Source organism: Pseudogymnoascus destructans, assembly GCF_001641265.1.
Source record: "Pseudogymnoascus destructans isolate 20631-21 unplaced genomic scaffold scaffold_18, whole genome shotgun sequence".
Classification (NCBI taxonomy): Eukaryota; Fungi; Ascomycota; class Leotiomycetes; order Thelebolales; family Thelebolaceae; genus Pseudogymnoascus; species Pseudogymnoascus destructans.
The window spans coordinates 746,899-762,597 of record NW_020167537.1 but is presented as its reverse complement, the minus strand read 5'-3'; the positions used below and the strand labels follow the sequence as shown (position 1 = coordinate 762,597).

The 15,699-nt window shown below is 46.6% G+C and overlaps 1 protein-coding gene across 1 annotated transcript; it reads right to left on the bottom strand.

The window, feature by feature from the left end:
- Positions 1-2,119: 2,119 nt before the first annotated feature.
- On the bottom strand, positions 2,120-2,561 carry VC83_07320 (uncharacterized protein; the record flags this gene model as incomplete). Its single annotated transcript, XM_024470895.1, has 2 exons — positions 2,120-2,476; positions 2,556-2,561. 2 exons carry the CDS (start codon positions 2,559-2,561, stop codon positions 2,120-2,122), a joined length of 363 nt encoding a protein of 120 aa, XP_024321915.1.
- Between the last annotated feature and the right edge of the window lie 13,138 nt (positions 2,562-15,699).

The following is a 15,699-nucleotide window of genomic DNA, read 5'->3' as shown; positions in this document are numbered from 1 at the left end:
AGGACGTGACTGTAGAAGCTTACAGGATACCATCGCTTGTCGGGGTGTTCCTGAGAAAGGACACCGGCTACGACTCCATTAGAAGAGTCTGTTTCCAGCTTCGTAGGCAATTCGGGGTTGAAGTGGTGGAGCGCCTGCACGGCTAAAAGCTGTCGGCGCATTTCTTCAAAAGCGTTCTCACATTCGTCAGTCCACAGGAACGGTTCTGAGGGGCTGGTGATAGTGGTGAGAGGCTTGGCTATTTTCCCGAAATTTCTGATAAATTGGCGGTAGAAGCCGCAGAATCCAAGGTAAGACTTCACGCCTGTGACAGTTGTTGGCCGGATCCAATTCCGGAGGGGTTCGATCTTCTCGGGATCCGCTTCGACACCGGTAGTAGTCAGGATATAGCCTAAATACTTTGTCCGGGTTACGTTGAACTCGCATTTCTTAATGTCGGCTTGTAGTCCTGCTTCTCGAAGCCGTTGGAGGACCTTATGTACGTGGTCCATGTGTTCCGCGGGGTCCTCGGAGTAGATTAGGATGTCGTCTAGGTAGGCAGTACAGAAGTCGTCCAAGTATTGCATAAGAACGTCGTTCATATACCTCTGATAGGTTGCGGGGCCGTTCGTTAGGCCAAACGGCAGCACTTTGCATTTGTAGGATCCATACCGAGTCCGGAAGGTCGTGTACTCCTCGGAGTCGGGGTCCATTCGTATACGATGGAAGGCTTGCCTAATGTCTAGCTTCGTGAAGATTTTTGCTTTCGACACCCGTCCTAGTAGTTCGTCGATACGCGGGATAGGGTAGGGGTCGTTACGGGTAAGTCCGTTCAACTTCCGGTAGTCGATACAAAATCTCAGTTTGCCATCTGCCTTCTTCACGAACAGTATAGGGGAGGCAAACGGGCTATTGCTATTGACTATAAAGCCCTTCTCGAGGTTCTCTAATAGGTATTGCTTAGTCGCCTTAAGCTCTTCGGTGCTTTGTCGGTATAGTGGCGAAAAGGCATTTGGTAAAGGGGCTTCTAGTTGTATCTTGTGATCGTATATGCGATGCGGGGGAAGCTGATCAGATTCCGACTTCGAGAAGACATCGGAATAGTTGCGGTGCATATGCGGAAGCTTGTCCCGAATGAGGCGGAGCGTTTCCTCGTCCTCGGCCGCTTCCCTCTCTCGGATGATCTGGTCGATCTCGTAGATGCTTGTCGTAAAGAACTCGGAGTCGCTTCGCATCATCTCATAGTGGAAAGCGTTTGCGCCAATCTCGCAAATTTGGACCGGCGTGAAGCTGCGTACCAGGGTCTGGCGTCGGGAAAGAGAGAAGACTCCGCTCCTCCCATGATTCTTTCTCTCATATGCGGATGGTCCGTTTCTTGGAGGTTTCGCCTCCACTTGCCCTAAGGGTCCGTCTTTATAGGTTTCCATGGGCGAGGCTCGTGTCCTTGGGGTTTTGGGGTGCGGGTGGGTCGTTCCCTCGTCTCGCACCGGGCTCGGTGGGGTGATCATAATAGCGTCACGATGGGCCGTTATCACTTTCATTGGTATCGAGCGTCCGCCCTCACGTCGTCTGTCGTCATGGTCGATGGCATCGTCCCGCCGGTTCGCATCCGATTGATGGGCGGGGTGACGTATAGACAGTTCACGCGAGTGGTAGGGCAAGGTGATCTCTTTGCTCCAGCTAGGAGTAGGCGGGTACTCCTTTGGCCATACTAGCAGGCTCTTTGCAGAGTCGAGTAGGATTCGGAAGCGGCTAAAAAGCTTCTTCCCAATTATCACATCTTGCGCTCCGAGATCTAGGAGCACAAAGGGGCAGTTATATATTCGGCGTCCTTCGACTGTCAAGTGTAACCGAATATACTCCGATACGTAGCTTTGGATATTTCGCTGAAATCCACGTATGGGTACAGAGTAGGGCAGTTTCCGTATGGGGCTCTGAAGCGCTTTCGACAACCGTTGCGCGAAAAGCTTATTAATGACGAGGTAGCCATTTGCTCCTGTGTCTGCGAGTGACTTCGTTTGCACCCCGAGTCCGTTCATACTCAGGGTTGTATCAACGAGAAATTGGGAGCCTCCCAAGAGCTCTCGTAAATCCAGTCCTTGCAGATCACATTTGCGTAGACCTAGGAAGGAGCCTTTCCCTAGGCCTCGTCGTTTTCCTCCAGGGACGCATCCGACTGGTGGGCGACTGCTTCCTCCCACTGCTCTTCGTCCTCAGGGGCTTCGCGGTCAATCTCCTTGACGGTGGGGTTGAGCGGGCATTTGTCTTGGAAATGGCCCGGCTTGCCGCACTTGAAACAGTTCCCGGACGTAGCCGGCACGGCGGTCCGCACGCGGCCTGTAATGTCCGGCTTGGGGGCCGTGGGCGTAAAAGGAGTCCTCTGGAAGGAGACCAGAGGGCTTCTTGTAGGCCTCGGCGGTTGGGTTCTTCCGGGCTCAGCGGGTGTGAACCTAGATGAGCTCAGACGAGCGGGTCCTCGGGAGCTCGACTCGCCGCTCTTGGACGGGAAGCTTAGCTCGTTGTTCCGGCATCGCTCCTGATCGAAGGCGGTAACTAAATAAGGATATATGTCATACTGACATTCGTTGCACTCAGTTTGCTATCAAACTCAAGAGCAAACTTAGAAATCTCCTCCTCAAACCTACAAGTCACTATACATATTTTGGCTTGTCACACCAACAACAAGAGCAATACTACTCAACGATTGCTACAACCCTCTATGATTCATTACACGTCATTACTCCTTAGTTACTGGGCCGATATGACTGTTACGACGGAACAAGAAGGCTGGCCAACTACAGGACAGGAAGGAGGGAGGTCGCATGAGACCGGCCCTGGTACCTGGAGGGGCAGCGGGGAATAGTAGTTCCGAAAGTATCACGTGACGGACTCGCAGGATGATGAGAAGAGTCCTAAGAGTCCAGGACTCTGAGGACTCGAGTGAGTTCCCAGGAGTCCACTAGGCACGTGACGGACTCGCAGGATGATGAGAAGAATCCTAAGAGTCCAGGACTCCGAGGACTCGAGTGAGTTCCCAAGAGTCCACTAGGCACGACGCCACTATATAAGTAGATAGTATTTCCTTAGATAGGAGCTTCGTGCTCAACTCAATACAGTATTTGTTATATACTAGTAACGTGTTACTTGAAGCCTTTGTGTCTGATCCCCTGCCTCCTCTGATAAGTAAACCTTTACGCAAGAGAACCTCTGTGTCTTCTATCGTTTAGAAGTCAGCGTTACACTTTGAGCACCACTTCTACGAGGCACTGGCTCATACACAAAGCAACATGTCTGTCGTCAGTTCGAAGGGGAAAACCCCCACCACGCCAACTTCGTCTCAGAGGTCTAAGCCTGAGAATGAGGAGATGCCCGACGCACCCACCGTCAACGAACTCAAGGAAACTCTACGCGTCAAGTTGCCCGACACTTACTCCGGCAACCGAAAGGAACTTGAGGTGTTTTTGCTACAGGTCGAACTGTACCAGCACTTCAATGACGAGAAGTTTCCCACCCAGGAGAGCTATGCCCTGTGGACTGCGTCCTACCTTAGGGGGGAAGCCCTGCGATGGATCGAACCATTCCTCAAGGATTATTTCAAATATGAGAGTACCAATGGAAGCATGGCAACTACGCAGACTATGTTTGGCAGCTGGAAAGGATTCTGTAAGGAAATCTGACGCATGTTCGGAGACATCGATGAGATTAAGACCGCGGAAGACCATCTGTTTGCACTTAAGCAGACTGGCAGCGCCCTCACGTACTCCACAGAATTCCAGAGATACGGCAATCAGACAGGATGGGACGCCAGCGCACTCATCAGCCACTACCGACGTGGGCTAAAGAGCCATATACGTATGGAACTTGCCCGTTTGGAACAACAACCAACGGACATGGTAGCGCTAATCGAACATACGGTCCGAATCGACAATCGACTATACGAATTCCAGAAGGAACGTCGGACCTATGACAAGCCCAAGAAAAGTTACCCCTACCGGGGAAACGAGGGCAGACGACGGGATCAACACCCGCGAGACAACCGTTGGTCGGACCCAATGCATCTGACCCTAAGAAAGACAGACAATTCAAGGAACGACTCTGTTTTAACTGCGACAAGCCAGGCCACATGGCCCGAGACTGCAGACAGCCAAAGAAAGGGAACGGCGGATGCAAAGTCGGCAAACAACTCAATGCCACCTGGACAGGACAGTTGAACGCAACGTTTGTGAGCAAACAGGACTGGGGAATAAACGGCGAAAGCACCCCAGAAGACGAGAGCTCAGATGAAGGGTCGGAGGCGGAATCGTTCACCGTCTCGGAACAGGAGACCTTCGACGAACTCGCACCTACGGAACCAATGAGTCCACGGTGCAAGAGCGTAGTAAGACGCATGGCAAAACACGCCCACGCGAAGATTAGGGCCGAACGAGACAAGCCCAGCGGCCAGAGGAGAATCCCCACACTTAAGGGCATCTACGGGAACCTGTTACAGGGACTTCTGTTAGAGTGCAAGGTGGACGACTGCAAGGATGACCTCTGGAGATACTACGACCAACTAACGAATACCCGCAGGCTGCTTGGCACGTCCCCAGACGTAGCTAAGTTGGAAGCCCAAGAAGCGGAAGAACTGGAGAAGGATGTCGAGCATATGGCAAAACTGAAGTATATGAAAAGTGTCGAACTTTACTACCAGGACCACAGGAGAGCCCTGGAGAAGTACGACGAGAAAGCCAGAGGTATGCTGCGACGGGAAAATGCGAGACCCACTCCACGCATCGAAAGGAGAGCCATGGAGCAACTAGACACGTTCTCCACGCCTCCGAGGGAAGATAGTGCATGGGTGAGAGGACAGCGGGAACTATCAACGACAGACGCAACAGAGACTGATCATCCCTGGCACGCGTATGTCTACTGGGAGTATTGCAGCGAAGATGACTGCAAGCTCCACTGGAAAAAGAAACACCAGAATCAGTTGTTTCCCCGATCCTCGCCCAGGATACACTTCAGAGACGCAGAGCAAGTTCACGCCCTCAGGCGAAGCCAGTCTGAAGGGGACTTGCCTATCAAAAGCAAACAGGTATACGAGAAATACCCACATCTGCTAGACGAAGCAGAAGAGCGAGGGAAACGATCTCCCCAAGGACCACCATTGGAAGCGGATGAATACTATCCTTCCTCGGACGAGTCAAAAAACTAGGAGTCCTCGACGGTAGGCCACCGGTGAGCGACACGAAGAGGCCTAGTACAGACCAGCTATGCGCCACGACGGGCAGCATGCAACTATATGTGGTCGCTAAAATACAACAGCGACACCTCCGAGCAATGATTGACTCCGGAGCGACGGGCAACTTTATGACAAAGAAAGTAGCAGATACACAGGGCTTCAAAACAACAATGAAAGCCGAACCATACCCGTTAATGGTTGTAGATGGAGAGCCCATCTCGACTAATGAAGGAATGGTGACCCACGAAACGGTCCCATTGGAAATGGTCATGCTACACGGGCATGGCTCAAGAAACACAACCCCCAGATCGACTGGTGGAACGAGAAAGTTGTGATGAGCCAGTGCGTGTGTGAACAACGGACGGACACGCGACAACGGGAGAAACCCTCCCAGGGCCGGAAGGAGTTATGTGCAACCTCCGAGCTCGATGACCTAGCCCAGGCATCCTCACCGACGAGTATACCGGTGGAGTACAAGGAATACGAGCAATTATTCCAGGAAGGCCCTAAGAACGAGGCGCTTCCTAAGCACCAACCATGGGATCACGAGATACCTTTGGAGAAAGACAAGAGTCCACCGTTCGGACCAATATATCAGCTATCAGAAAAAGAGCTAAAGATACTCAAGGAGTACATTGATGATAACCTAGCAAAAGGATTCATTAAACCATCCACATCACCCGCAGGAAGTCCAGTGCTTTTCGTACCAAAGAAAGACGGCTCCCTACGGTTATGTGTGGACTATCGAGCGTTGAAAACATCACAATCAAGGACAGGTATGCCCTGCCGTTAATCAACGAACTACACGATAGATTTCAAGGAGCAAAGATCTTCAGTAAGCTAGATCTGCGAGGAGCATACAACCTGATCCGAATCAAGGCTGGGGAAGAGTGGAAAACAGCATTCCGCACCCGCTATGGCCTATTCGAGTATCAAGTCATGCCCTTTGGGCTAACAAACGCACCCGCATCCATGCAACGACTGATGAATGATGCTTTGCACAAATACTTAGACATCTTTACCATTGTCTACCTAGATGACGTCCTGGTGTATTCAGCAACCAAGGAAGAGCATGTCAAGCATGTCAAACTTGTCCTGAAGAAACTAAAGGAGTACAGCTTACTCCTCAAACCAGAGAAGTGCGAGTTCCATAAAAACCAAGTCGAATTCTTGGGTTACATTATTGGAATGCACGGCATCAAGATGGACCAAGCAAAAGTAACGGCAGTGTTGGAATGGCCAACACCGACCACAGTCAAGGAAGTGCAAGCCTTCCTAGGCTTCGCCAACTTCTACCGAAGATTCATCTCGGGATATTCCAAGGTAGCTCAACCACTCACGGAGCTTACCAGAAAGGATCTCGAATTCAAATGGACGGACAAGGCAGAGGCTGCTTTCCAGGAACTTAAGACGAAGTTCACGGAAGCACCTATCCTTGCTACATTTGACCCTGCAAAGAAGATCATCCTCGAAACGGACTCTTCTGACTTCGCAATTGGAGCATGTCTGAATCAACCAGACGAGAACGGTAAGTTCAAACCAATCGCGTACTACTCTAGGAAACTGTCACCCGCGGAACTCAATTACGACATCCACGACAAGGAGCTACTGGCTATTGTCATTGCCTTTGAGCAGTGGCGAGTATATCTTGAGGGATCCACCTACCCTGTGCAGGTATGGACGGATCACAAGAACCTCATATATTTCACCACGACCAAGGTTTTAAACCGCAGACAAGTCCGCTGGGCAGAAACCCTCGCAGCCTACAACTTCACGATAACCTATCGCAAGGGCTCCGAGAATGCAAGAGCAGATGCTCTCAGCAGACGGACCGACTACGCCGGCCCAAAGGAAGAAAGACCTAGAGCAATTCTGAAGAAAACAGATGCAGGAATACAGTACAACGAGTTACTAGCGACGATCTCAGTCATCGAAGATACAGAACTCGAGGAAAGACTCAAGAAAGCTTACGCAACAGACGAATGCGCCAAGCGAGTCTTGTCCAAAGTCGAAGGCGACTTCGCCATCGACGAACAAGGATTGATTCGATACAAAGGGTTAGTGTATGTCCCAAGTCAAATGAGACGCCCGCTGGTGCAAGAACAACACTCGTTACCAGCACACGGTCATCAGGGAGTAACACGAACCTTCGAACGAATCACCCGACACTACTACTTCCCAGGTATGAGGAAGCAGGTAGAGACAGTGGTAAGAGAGTGCGACATTTGCAGCAAGTCAAAATCCAATAGGCATCTGCCATACGGACAACTCAAGTCGACACCAGTACCAAAAGGAGCGTGGAAATCAATAGCTTTGGACTTCATCGTCAAGCTTCCACCCTCCAAGGACCCGTTAACAGGAATAGAATACGACTCTATCCTCGTCATCACGGAAAGACTCACGAAATATGGGAAGTTTATACCATATCTAGAAGCTAGCGACGCCGAGGCGCTCGCATATACCTTCATTCGAGTCATATTAGCCGATCATGGGATGCCAGAAGAAATCATCTCAGATAGAGACATGCTCTTTACTTCGAAATTCTGGAAATCATTGATGGCGCTACTGGGAACAAATCATAAGCTGTCAACAGCTTTTCATCCCCAGACAGACGGCCAAACAGAAAGATTAAATCAGACCCTTGAACAGTACCTGCGAAGCTATGTCAATCATCAACAGGATAACTGGGTTCAGATCTTACCCATCGCACAGTTTGCATATAACAGCGCGATGACAGAAGCAATGAAAGTCTCACCGTTCTTTGCCAATTACGGCTACCAGCCAGAAGCATATAGGCAACCAAGACCGGATGAATCACGAGCTGAACAAGCCCTGATCGTGGTGGAACAACTGAAATCGTTCCACGAACAACTTGCGACGGACATCCAATTCTTAAATGAACGATCCGCCGCATACGCAAACAAGAAGCGCAGTATGGAACCTGCCTTCAAGGAGGGGGATAAACTATACCTACTCCGGAAACATATCAAAACGAAACGACCAAGCACAAAGTTGGACTTCAAGAAATTGGGACCATTCAAAATATTGAACAAAGTCAGCTCAGTTAATTACAGACTACAGCTACCCAGGAAGTCTAGACTACACCCGGTATTTCATGTCTCACTACTGGAACCAGCAAGAGGAAATACCCCAATTGCGACCGACACCGAACTCCAACCCGAGAATGAGATAATCGAATATGAGGTCAAAGCGATCCTAGACAGAAGGTTAGTAGGACGTCGAGAAGAGTTTTTGATAAAATGGGAAAATTACGAACCTACGGATAATTCGTGGGAACCAACAAGGAACATCAGCAAAGAACTGCTGGAGGAATATCGACGCCGCCATCCGCCAGCCATTGATCCCAAGATGCAGGGGAGTAGGCCAGTGGATCGGAGGAAGCGGGTGTAATGGTGGGTGCACCAGATATGAGAATCTAGCCACCCAAGGAAGGGATGAATTTACTAAGACAACACACTGTCTTAGGAAACAGAGCCAAAGGGTTGTAGCTTAGACTATTCCACAACGCAGCAATCAGGTGTATGATGTGGTGAAGTGGTTTAGACAAGTTGCAACAAATGTTGAGTCTGAGAACTCAGGGGTAAGTCAGAGGTTAGCACCTCACTGACTTTTCAAAAATAGAGAATAACAAGATCAATGCTTGGAAGCTTGTAAAAGACGTGGAAGTATGTGATAGTCGATTTACTGTATTGTCTGCTTGCCCTTTCTTAAGGAAAGGGCAATCCTATTTATGCCAAAGGAGTGTAGTTCTCTCATTTTCCATGACTTTCCATGACTAACCAGGCTTGGTAAATGTATTAGAAATCAAGTGCGACCCACAACTAGCTTGCTAATCATGTAGTGAACGTAAGAGAATCCCATAGAACCATCTCTTGGGTTCCTAGCCTATAGGAAGTGAAAAGGAGGTCCAAGGTCAGAGTACCTATAGACAAATTATGTCATAACTTAACCAATCTTGTGGGTAACTAAGGAGCGATGACGTGTAATGAATCATAGAGGGTTGTAGAAGCTTCTAGAGCTATCGTTCATGTTCCTAGGCCTCTAGTTGGTAGAGATATGCCATGTGGTAGTATTGACCCACCCCCTTAAGGAGGAGATTTTCTTAATAACTTGTTCAATGAGTGTCCAAATGATATGCCGTGATGTATGTAGCATAAACAGATGTAGTAGAAGAGTTTGCAGCAATCGTTGAGTAGTATTGCTTCTGTTGTTGGTGTGATAAGCCAAGATATGTATGGTGACTTGTAGGTTTGAGGAGGAGATTTCTAAGTTTGCTCTTGAGTTTGATAGCATACTGAGTGCAACGAATGTCAGTATGACATGATCCCCCTTTTAAGGACGTTTGTTGGCTGTCTGCTTGCCCTTTAGCCAGTTGGCTTTCTTAGAAAGAAATTCTAGAATGAGCTTAGATGCATTTTTTAGATTTCTCTTAGGCTCCCAAGTGTTGTCACTTGTAGGATAGCCTTTCCACTTAACGAGGAAGTAGTCCTGACCTCTAAGTGTCTTTTTGTCAAGGATAGACTCTACTTCATATTCTGGTTGATCCAAGATCAGAAGAGGAGGTGGAGGAGACTGAAGTGGTCTTAAGGAACTTTCTTGTGCCTTAGACAAGAGAGATGCATGGAAGACATTATGGATAGTCCAAGTAGGTGGTAATGCAAGCTCGAAAGCATTCTTGCCAATAGTCCTTGTGATCTTAAAAGGTCCAAGTCTTTTAGTATCAAGTTTGTCTGAAGGTCTAGTAGTTGTGATATGTCTTCTAGACAAAAAGACTTGATCACCAACTTTGAATTGTGGTGCAACCACCCCCCTGTTAAAGGCCTGAGCCTGCTCGTCTTGTGCACGCTGTATTTGAACCTTGAGATAGTCCTGGAGGCCCTTAAGGTAGATGATTCTTTCAGTAGCAGAAGGGTTTTTGAAAATTTCAGGACAATTCAGTTCTGCCACTTCAAACCTAGGGTGATAACCATAGTTTGCATAGAAAGGTGTCTCTTTTGTGGTGTTAGAGACTGTGTTGTTGTAAGCAAATTCTGCAAGATGGAGAAGATCTGCCCAGTTGTCTTGAGCATAGTTTGTATAAATTCTTAGATATTGTTCAAGTACAGAGTTGACTCTCTCTGTCTGGCCATCTGTTTGAGGGTGATAAGCTGTAGAGAAGCGTTGTTCCATGTTTAAGAGTTTAGAGAACTCCTTAAAAAAGTTTGAAGTGAAAACTGCTCCCCTATCTGAGATCCAGTGTCCAGGAATTCCATGATATTTAAAGACCACCTTGAGGAATAGCCACGCAAGTTCAGAAGCTGTGATAGTCTCATTGCAAGGCTCAAAGTGTGCCATTTTTGTGAGCCTTTCTACCACCACAAGGATAGAGTCATAAGGGGTAGCACCCCCTTTTGGGATAGAAGGAGGCAACTTGACTATAAAGTCAATGGATATGGAGTCCCATGGGCGTTCTGGTATAGGTAGAGGCTGCAAGAGGCCATAGGGCTTTTGCCGTGTAGGTTTGTTCAAGTTGCAAGTAGTGCAAGAAGATATATAGTCTTGAAGAGTAGTCCTTAGACTAGGCCAGTAGAACTTTCTTGTTAGAAGTTCATAAGTTTTTGCAAAGCCAAAGTGCCCTGCAGCTGGAGCATCATGGAACTGCTGTAGGAGGTGTAGCTGTAATCGTTTATCCCTTGGGACATAGATATAGTTCTTGAATAAGAGAAGTCCATGCTGATTTTTTGAGAAATTCTGTAGTCCAACTTTCTCAAGAGAGGAACCTTTCTTCTGGAGGTATTCCAAAGTTCTTTTCGCAAAGGGATCATGGTTGTAAGCATCTTTGAATGCTTTAAGAAGTGTTGCTGAGGGTGTATAGTCTTTAAAGGTCTCTGGTTCCTGAGAAGAGGTAATGGGGGCAACTTGGTCTTGAGGGGATAAGTTTACCCCTAAGTCCTCTGTAGTACTAGGGTTGCTTAAAGATGCTGCTATAAGCTTTGCTGAGTCTAGCAGAGCCTTTGTATTGCTAGTTTTAGCAGAATCTTGGTAGTCATGTCTTCTTGAGAGGAGATCTGCTCTTTGATTCTTGGCCCCTGAGACATGTTTTATAACAAAGTCAAAACCTCCTAGTTGTTCAGACCACCTTGCTTGTCGTCTATTGAGCTGTTTAGTGGTTGTAAAGGTCAAGAGGTTTGAATGGTCACTGTAAATAGTGATAGGATAGTTTGCCCCTTCAAGGTAGCATCTCCAATGCTTTAGAGAACATACTATGGCAAGCAGTTCCTTGTCTGTAATGGGATAGTTTTGTTCAGCTGCTGATAGCTTTCTTGAGTAAAATGCCACAGGCTGTAGCTCTTCTTGTTTGTCTTTTGGAGCTTGGTATAAGATTCCAGAAATAGCAAAATCTGAGGCATCTGTCTCAAGAGTGGCAGGTTTCAAGGGGTTAAAGTGTAGTAACATTTTCCCTTCTTTAAATTCTCCTTTAAGAGCATCGAAAGCATCTTGCTGTGTCTTATCCCAGTGATACAAAGTGTCCTTGTGAAGTAATTGAGTAAGGGGTAAAGCCAAGGATGTATATCTTGGTATAAACCTCCTGTAATAGTTGGCAAACCCAAGGAAAGACTGAACCTCTTTAATGCTGGAAGGAATAGGCCACGTTTGTACTGCTTTTGTCTTTTCAGGGTCCATCTGAATGCCTTCTGTTGAAATTCTATGTCCCAAGAAATCAACTTGAGACATATGGAAAAGACATTTCTCAAGTTTGCAAAAGAGTTGTGCTTGAGATAGCTTCTCTAAGACTTGTCTAACATGTAGAACATGCTCTTGAGTGTCTAAAGAGTATATAAGAATGTCGTCTAAGTAGACAACAACAAAGATATCCAAGTAAGGTCTTAGAATATCATTCATGAGAGCTTGGAAAGAAGCAGGTGCATTGGCAAGCCCAAAAGGCATTACCTGGTATTCAAAATGACCATAGCGTGTTCTGAATGCTGTCTTCCACTCATCACCTTCCTTGATGCGTATCAGGTTATAAGCTCCCCTGAGATCTAACTTGGTAAAGATCCTTGCTGAAGAGAGCCTATCTATGAGCTCAGGGATAAGGGGTAAAGCATATCTGTTTTTAACAGTGACTGCATTAAGGCCCCTATAATCAACACAGAGACGCAAGGAGCCATCTTTCTTCTTGACAAAGAGAATGGGAGCTCCTGCTGGTGAGGAAGAAGGTCTGATAAAGCCAGAACTAAGGTTCTCATCTAGGTATTCTCTGAGAGTTTTCAGCTCTAATTCAGATAGAGAGTAGATAGGGCCGTAGGGAGGCATTGAGCCTTCTGCGAGTGGTATCTCATGGTCATAAGGCTGGTGCTTTGGCAGAATTGATGCCTTTGCCTTGTCAAAAAGATGTTGGTAGTCTTGGTATGGTAAAGGCAAAATGACCTCCTGAGATGATTTCTCCAAATCTGAAGTAGCTGCTATCTCCAGTACAGGTTGGAAAGGTTTAACCCATATCAGAGATGATATATCGTCCATAGTTTGGTCAAAATCCTTGATCTGGGACAAGTTTGAGTCTTGGACCTGAATAGGGGTAACTGAGGCTTGAAGGGTTTTTTCAGTATTGAGCTCAGGATTTGAGCTAAACCCAAGCGATAAATGCTTCCAATTGATAGTTGGATCATGCCTTTGAAGCCATGGAAGACCTAGGATAACTGGGTACTTCATTGGTATAACATCTAAAGAGATGGTGTCTGAAAATGTTGATTTTCCTAGGGGAATCTCAAGTTTGAGTACTGGGGTGTTGCAGGTAATGGAACCTGAACTGATAGGAGTTCCATCAATGACTCGGAGCAACTCTGGAGTGCGTTTGGGAATTGTAGGTAACTGGTGTGTCAAGATGAGGTCTTGAGATATAAAGTTGCCTGTTGCCCCTGAGTCTATCATAGCCCTTGTAGACAACACCTGTTGTTTGAAATGGAGTTGAATAGGGATTAACAGGTGTGTGAGACTCTGAGAAAGCACCATCGACACATCTTTGTTGTCTAGGGGAGAAGTTATAGTCTCAGTTGAAGTTGTGCCTGCTAGGGATTTTTCAAGTTTTTCAGGAATAGCAGTTGTGACTGTGTCTGAGGCTGCTATATGTTTTGAATCAGCACTCCCCCGTGCTGAATAGCACTCCTGAATTCTGTGTCCCCCTTTGCCACAGTATAAACAAAGGTTGTTGTCCATTCTGTGTTTTCTTTCTTGAGGGGTAAGTTTACCCCTTTTCAGTTTTTGAGGGTATCCTGTAGGCTGAGGTGCTGGATTTGCTGTAGATCTCTTTATAGAGGCGTCTAAGTCCATAGGTTCAGGTGCTGAGTCCTTAGCAGTTGGTGTAGAGGTGTAATTGTTGAAATTTCTTGTTGGATGCCAGTCTTGGTTCTTCTCCTTTCTTCTTTCAAAAAGCCTATCATCAAGTCTGACAGCTTTCTCTATAAGCGTTTGAAGTGTTGTAGGGCGTTCTTCTTTGCTGAGTTCATCCTTAATAGAGCTCTTGAGCCCTTGGTAGTAAGTGAAGACTAAGGCTTCTTCATTCCAAGTCAAGTGAGAAGTGATTCTCCTAAATTCTGTTGTATACTGAGCAGCAGAGGTCTTTTGACATAGCTTCTGTAGCTCTCTTTCTGCTGTAGCAGTTTCGTTGATGTCTCCAAAGGTCCTGGTAAGTTCCTCTTGAAACTGGTCATAAGAGGTAATCAAAGGTGTAGTGGTATTTTGGTTGTTGCCACTAAGTCTTCTAAGATATGGCTCAAAGAAGTTGAATGCAGATCCACGGAGGTAGCTGGCAGCAAAATAGATCTTCTGAATGTCTGAGGTGAACTGATGAGGCCTGAGGGTGAAGTAGATGTCCAGTTGCATAAGAAATCCCTTCAACTTCCTCCTGTCTCCATGGTATAAATCTGGTGTTTGCACTTTAGGAAGTGCACCTGGGGTACTCGAAATAGCCAGAGGAGCTGTGGGAAGCTCTGTATGATGTGTCTGAGTTGAAGATTGTGTTGCTGAAGTGTTGGCTTGAAAGGTGTTTTCCAAATTCTCAAGTTTGTTTGCTATAGTTTGTATAAAGGCAAACAGTTGTTGCATCTGCTGTTCAGCAGTAGTTGTAGGAGCTTGGTCATCCTCCATTGTAGTATCGAAGTGCTGCTATAGAAATAGTTGAAGCTTGAAGCAGACAAGGTGTAATGGTGGGTGCACCAGATATGAGAATCTAGCCACCCAAGGAAGGGATGAATTTACTAAGACAACACACTGTCTTAGGAAACAGAGCCAAAGGGTTGTAGCTTAGACTATTCCACAACGCAGCAATCAGGTGTATGATGTGGTGAAGTGGTTTAGACAAGTTGCAACAAATGTTGAGTCTGAGAACTCAGGGGTAAGTCAGAGGTTAGCACCTCACTGACTTTTCAAAAATAGAGAATAACAAGATCAATGCTTGGAAGCTTGTAAAAGACGTGGAAGTATGTGATAGTCGATTTACTGTATTGTCTGCTTGCCCTTTCTTAAGGAAAGGGCAATCCTATTTATGCCAAAGGAGTGTAGTTCTCTCATTTTCCATGACTTTCCATGACTAACCAGGCTTGGTAAATGTATTAGAAATCAAGTGCGACCCACAACTAGCTTGCTAATCATGTAGTGAACGTAAGAGAATCCCATAGAACCATCTCTTGGGTTCCTAGCCTATAGGAAGTGAAAAGGAGGTCCAAGGTCAGAGTACCTATAGACAAATTATGTCATAACTTAACCAATCTTGTGGGTAACTAAGGAGCGATGACGTGTAATGAATCATAGAGGGTTGTAGAAGCTTCTAGAGCTATCGTTCATGTTCCTAGGCCTCTAGTTGGTAGAGATATGCCATGTGGTAGTATTGACCCACCCCCTTAAGGAGGAGATTTTCTTAATAACTTGTTCAATGAGTGTCCAAATGATATGCCGTGATGTATGTAGCATAAACATATGAGAATCTAGCCACCCAAGGAAGGGATGAATTTACTAAGACAACACACTGTCTTAGGAAACAGAGCCAAAGGGTTGTAGCTTAGACTATTCCACAACGCAGCAATCAGGTGTATGATGTGGTGAAGTGGTTTAGACAAGTTGCAACAAATGTTGAGTCTGAGAACTCAGGGGTAAGTCAGAGGTTAGCACCTCACTGACTTTTCAAAAACAGAGAATAACAAGATCAATGCTTGGAAGCTTGGAAAAGACGTAGAAGTATGTGCTAGTCGATTTACTGTATTGTCTGCTTGCCCTTTCTTAAGGAAAGGGCAATCCTATTTATGCCAAAGGAGTGTAGTTCTCTCATTTTCCATGACTTTCCATGACTAACCAGGCTTGGTAAATGTATTAGAAATCAAGTGCGACCCACAACTAGCTTGCTAATCATGTAGTGAACGTAAGAGAATCCCATAGAACCATCTCTTGGGTTCCTAGCCTATAGGAAGTGAAAAGGAGGTCCAAGGTCAGAGTACCTATAGACA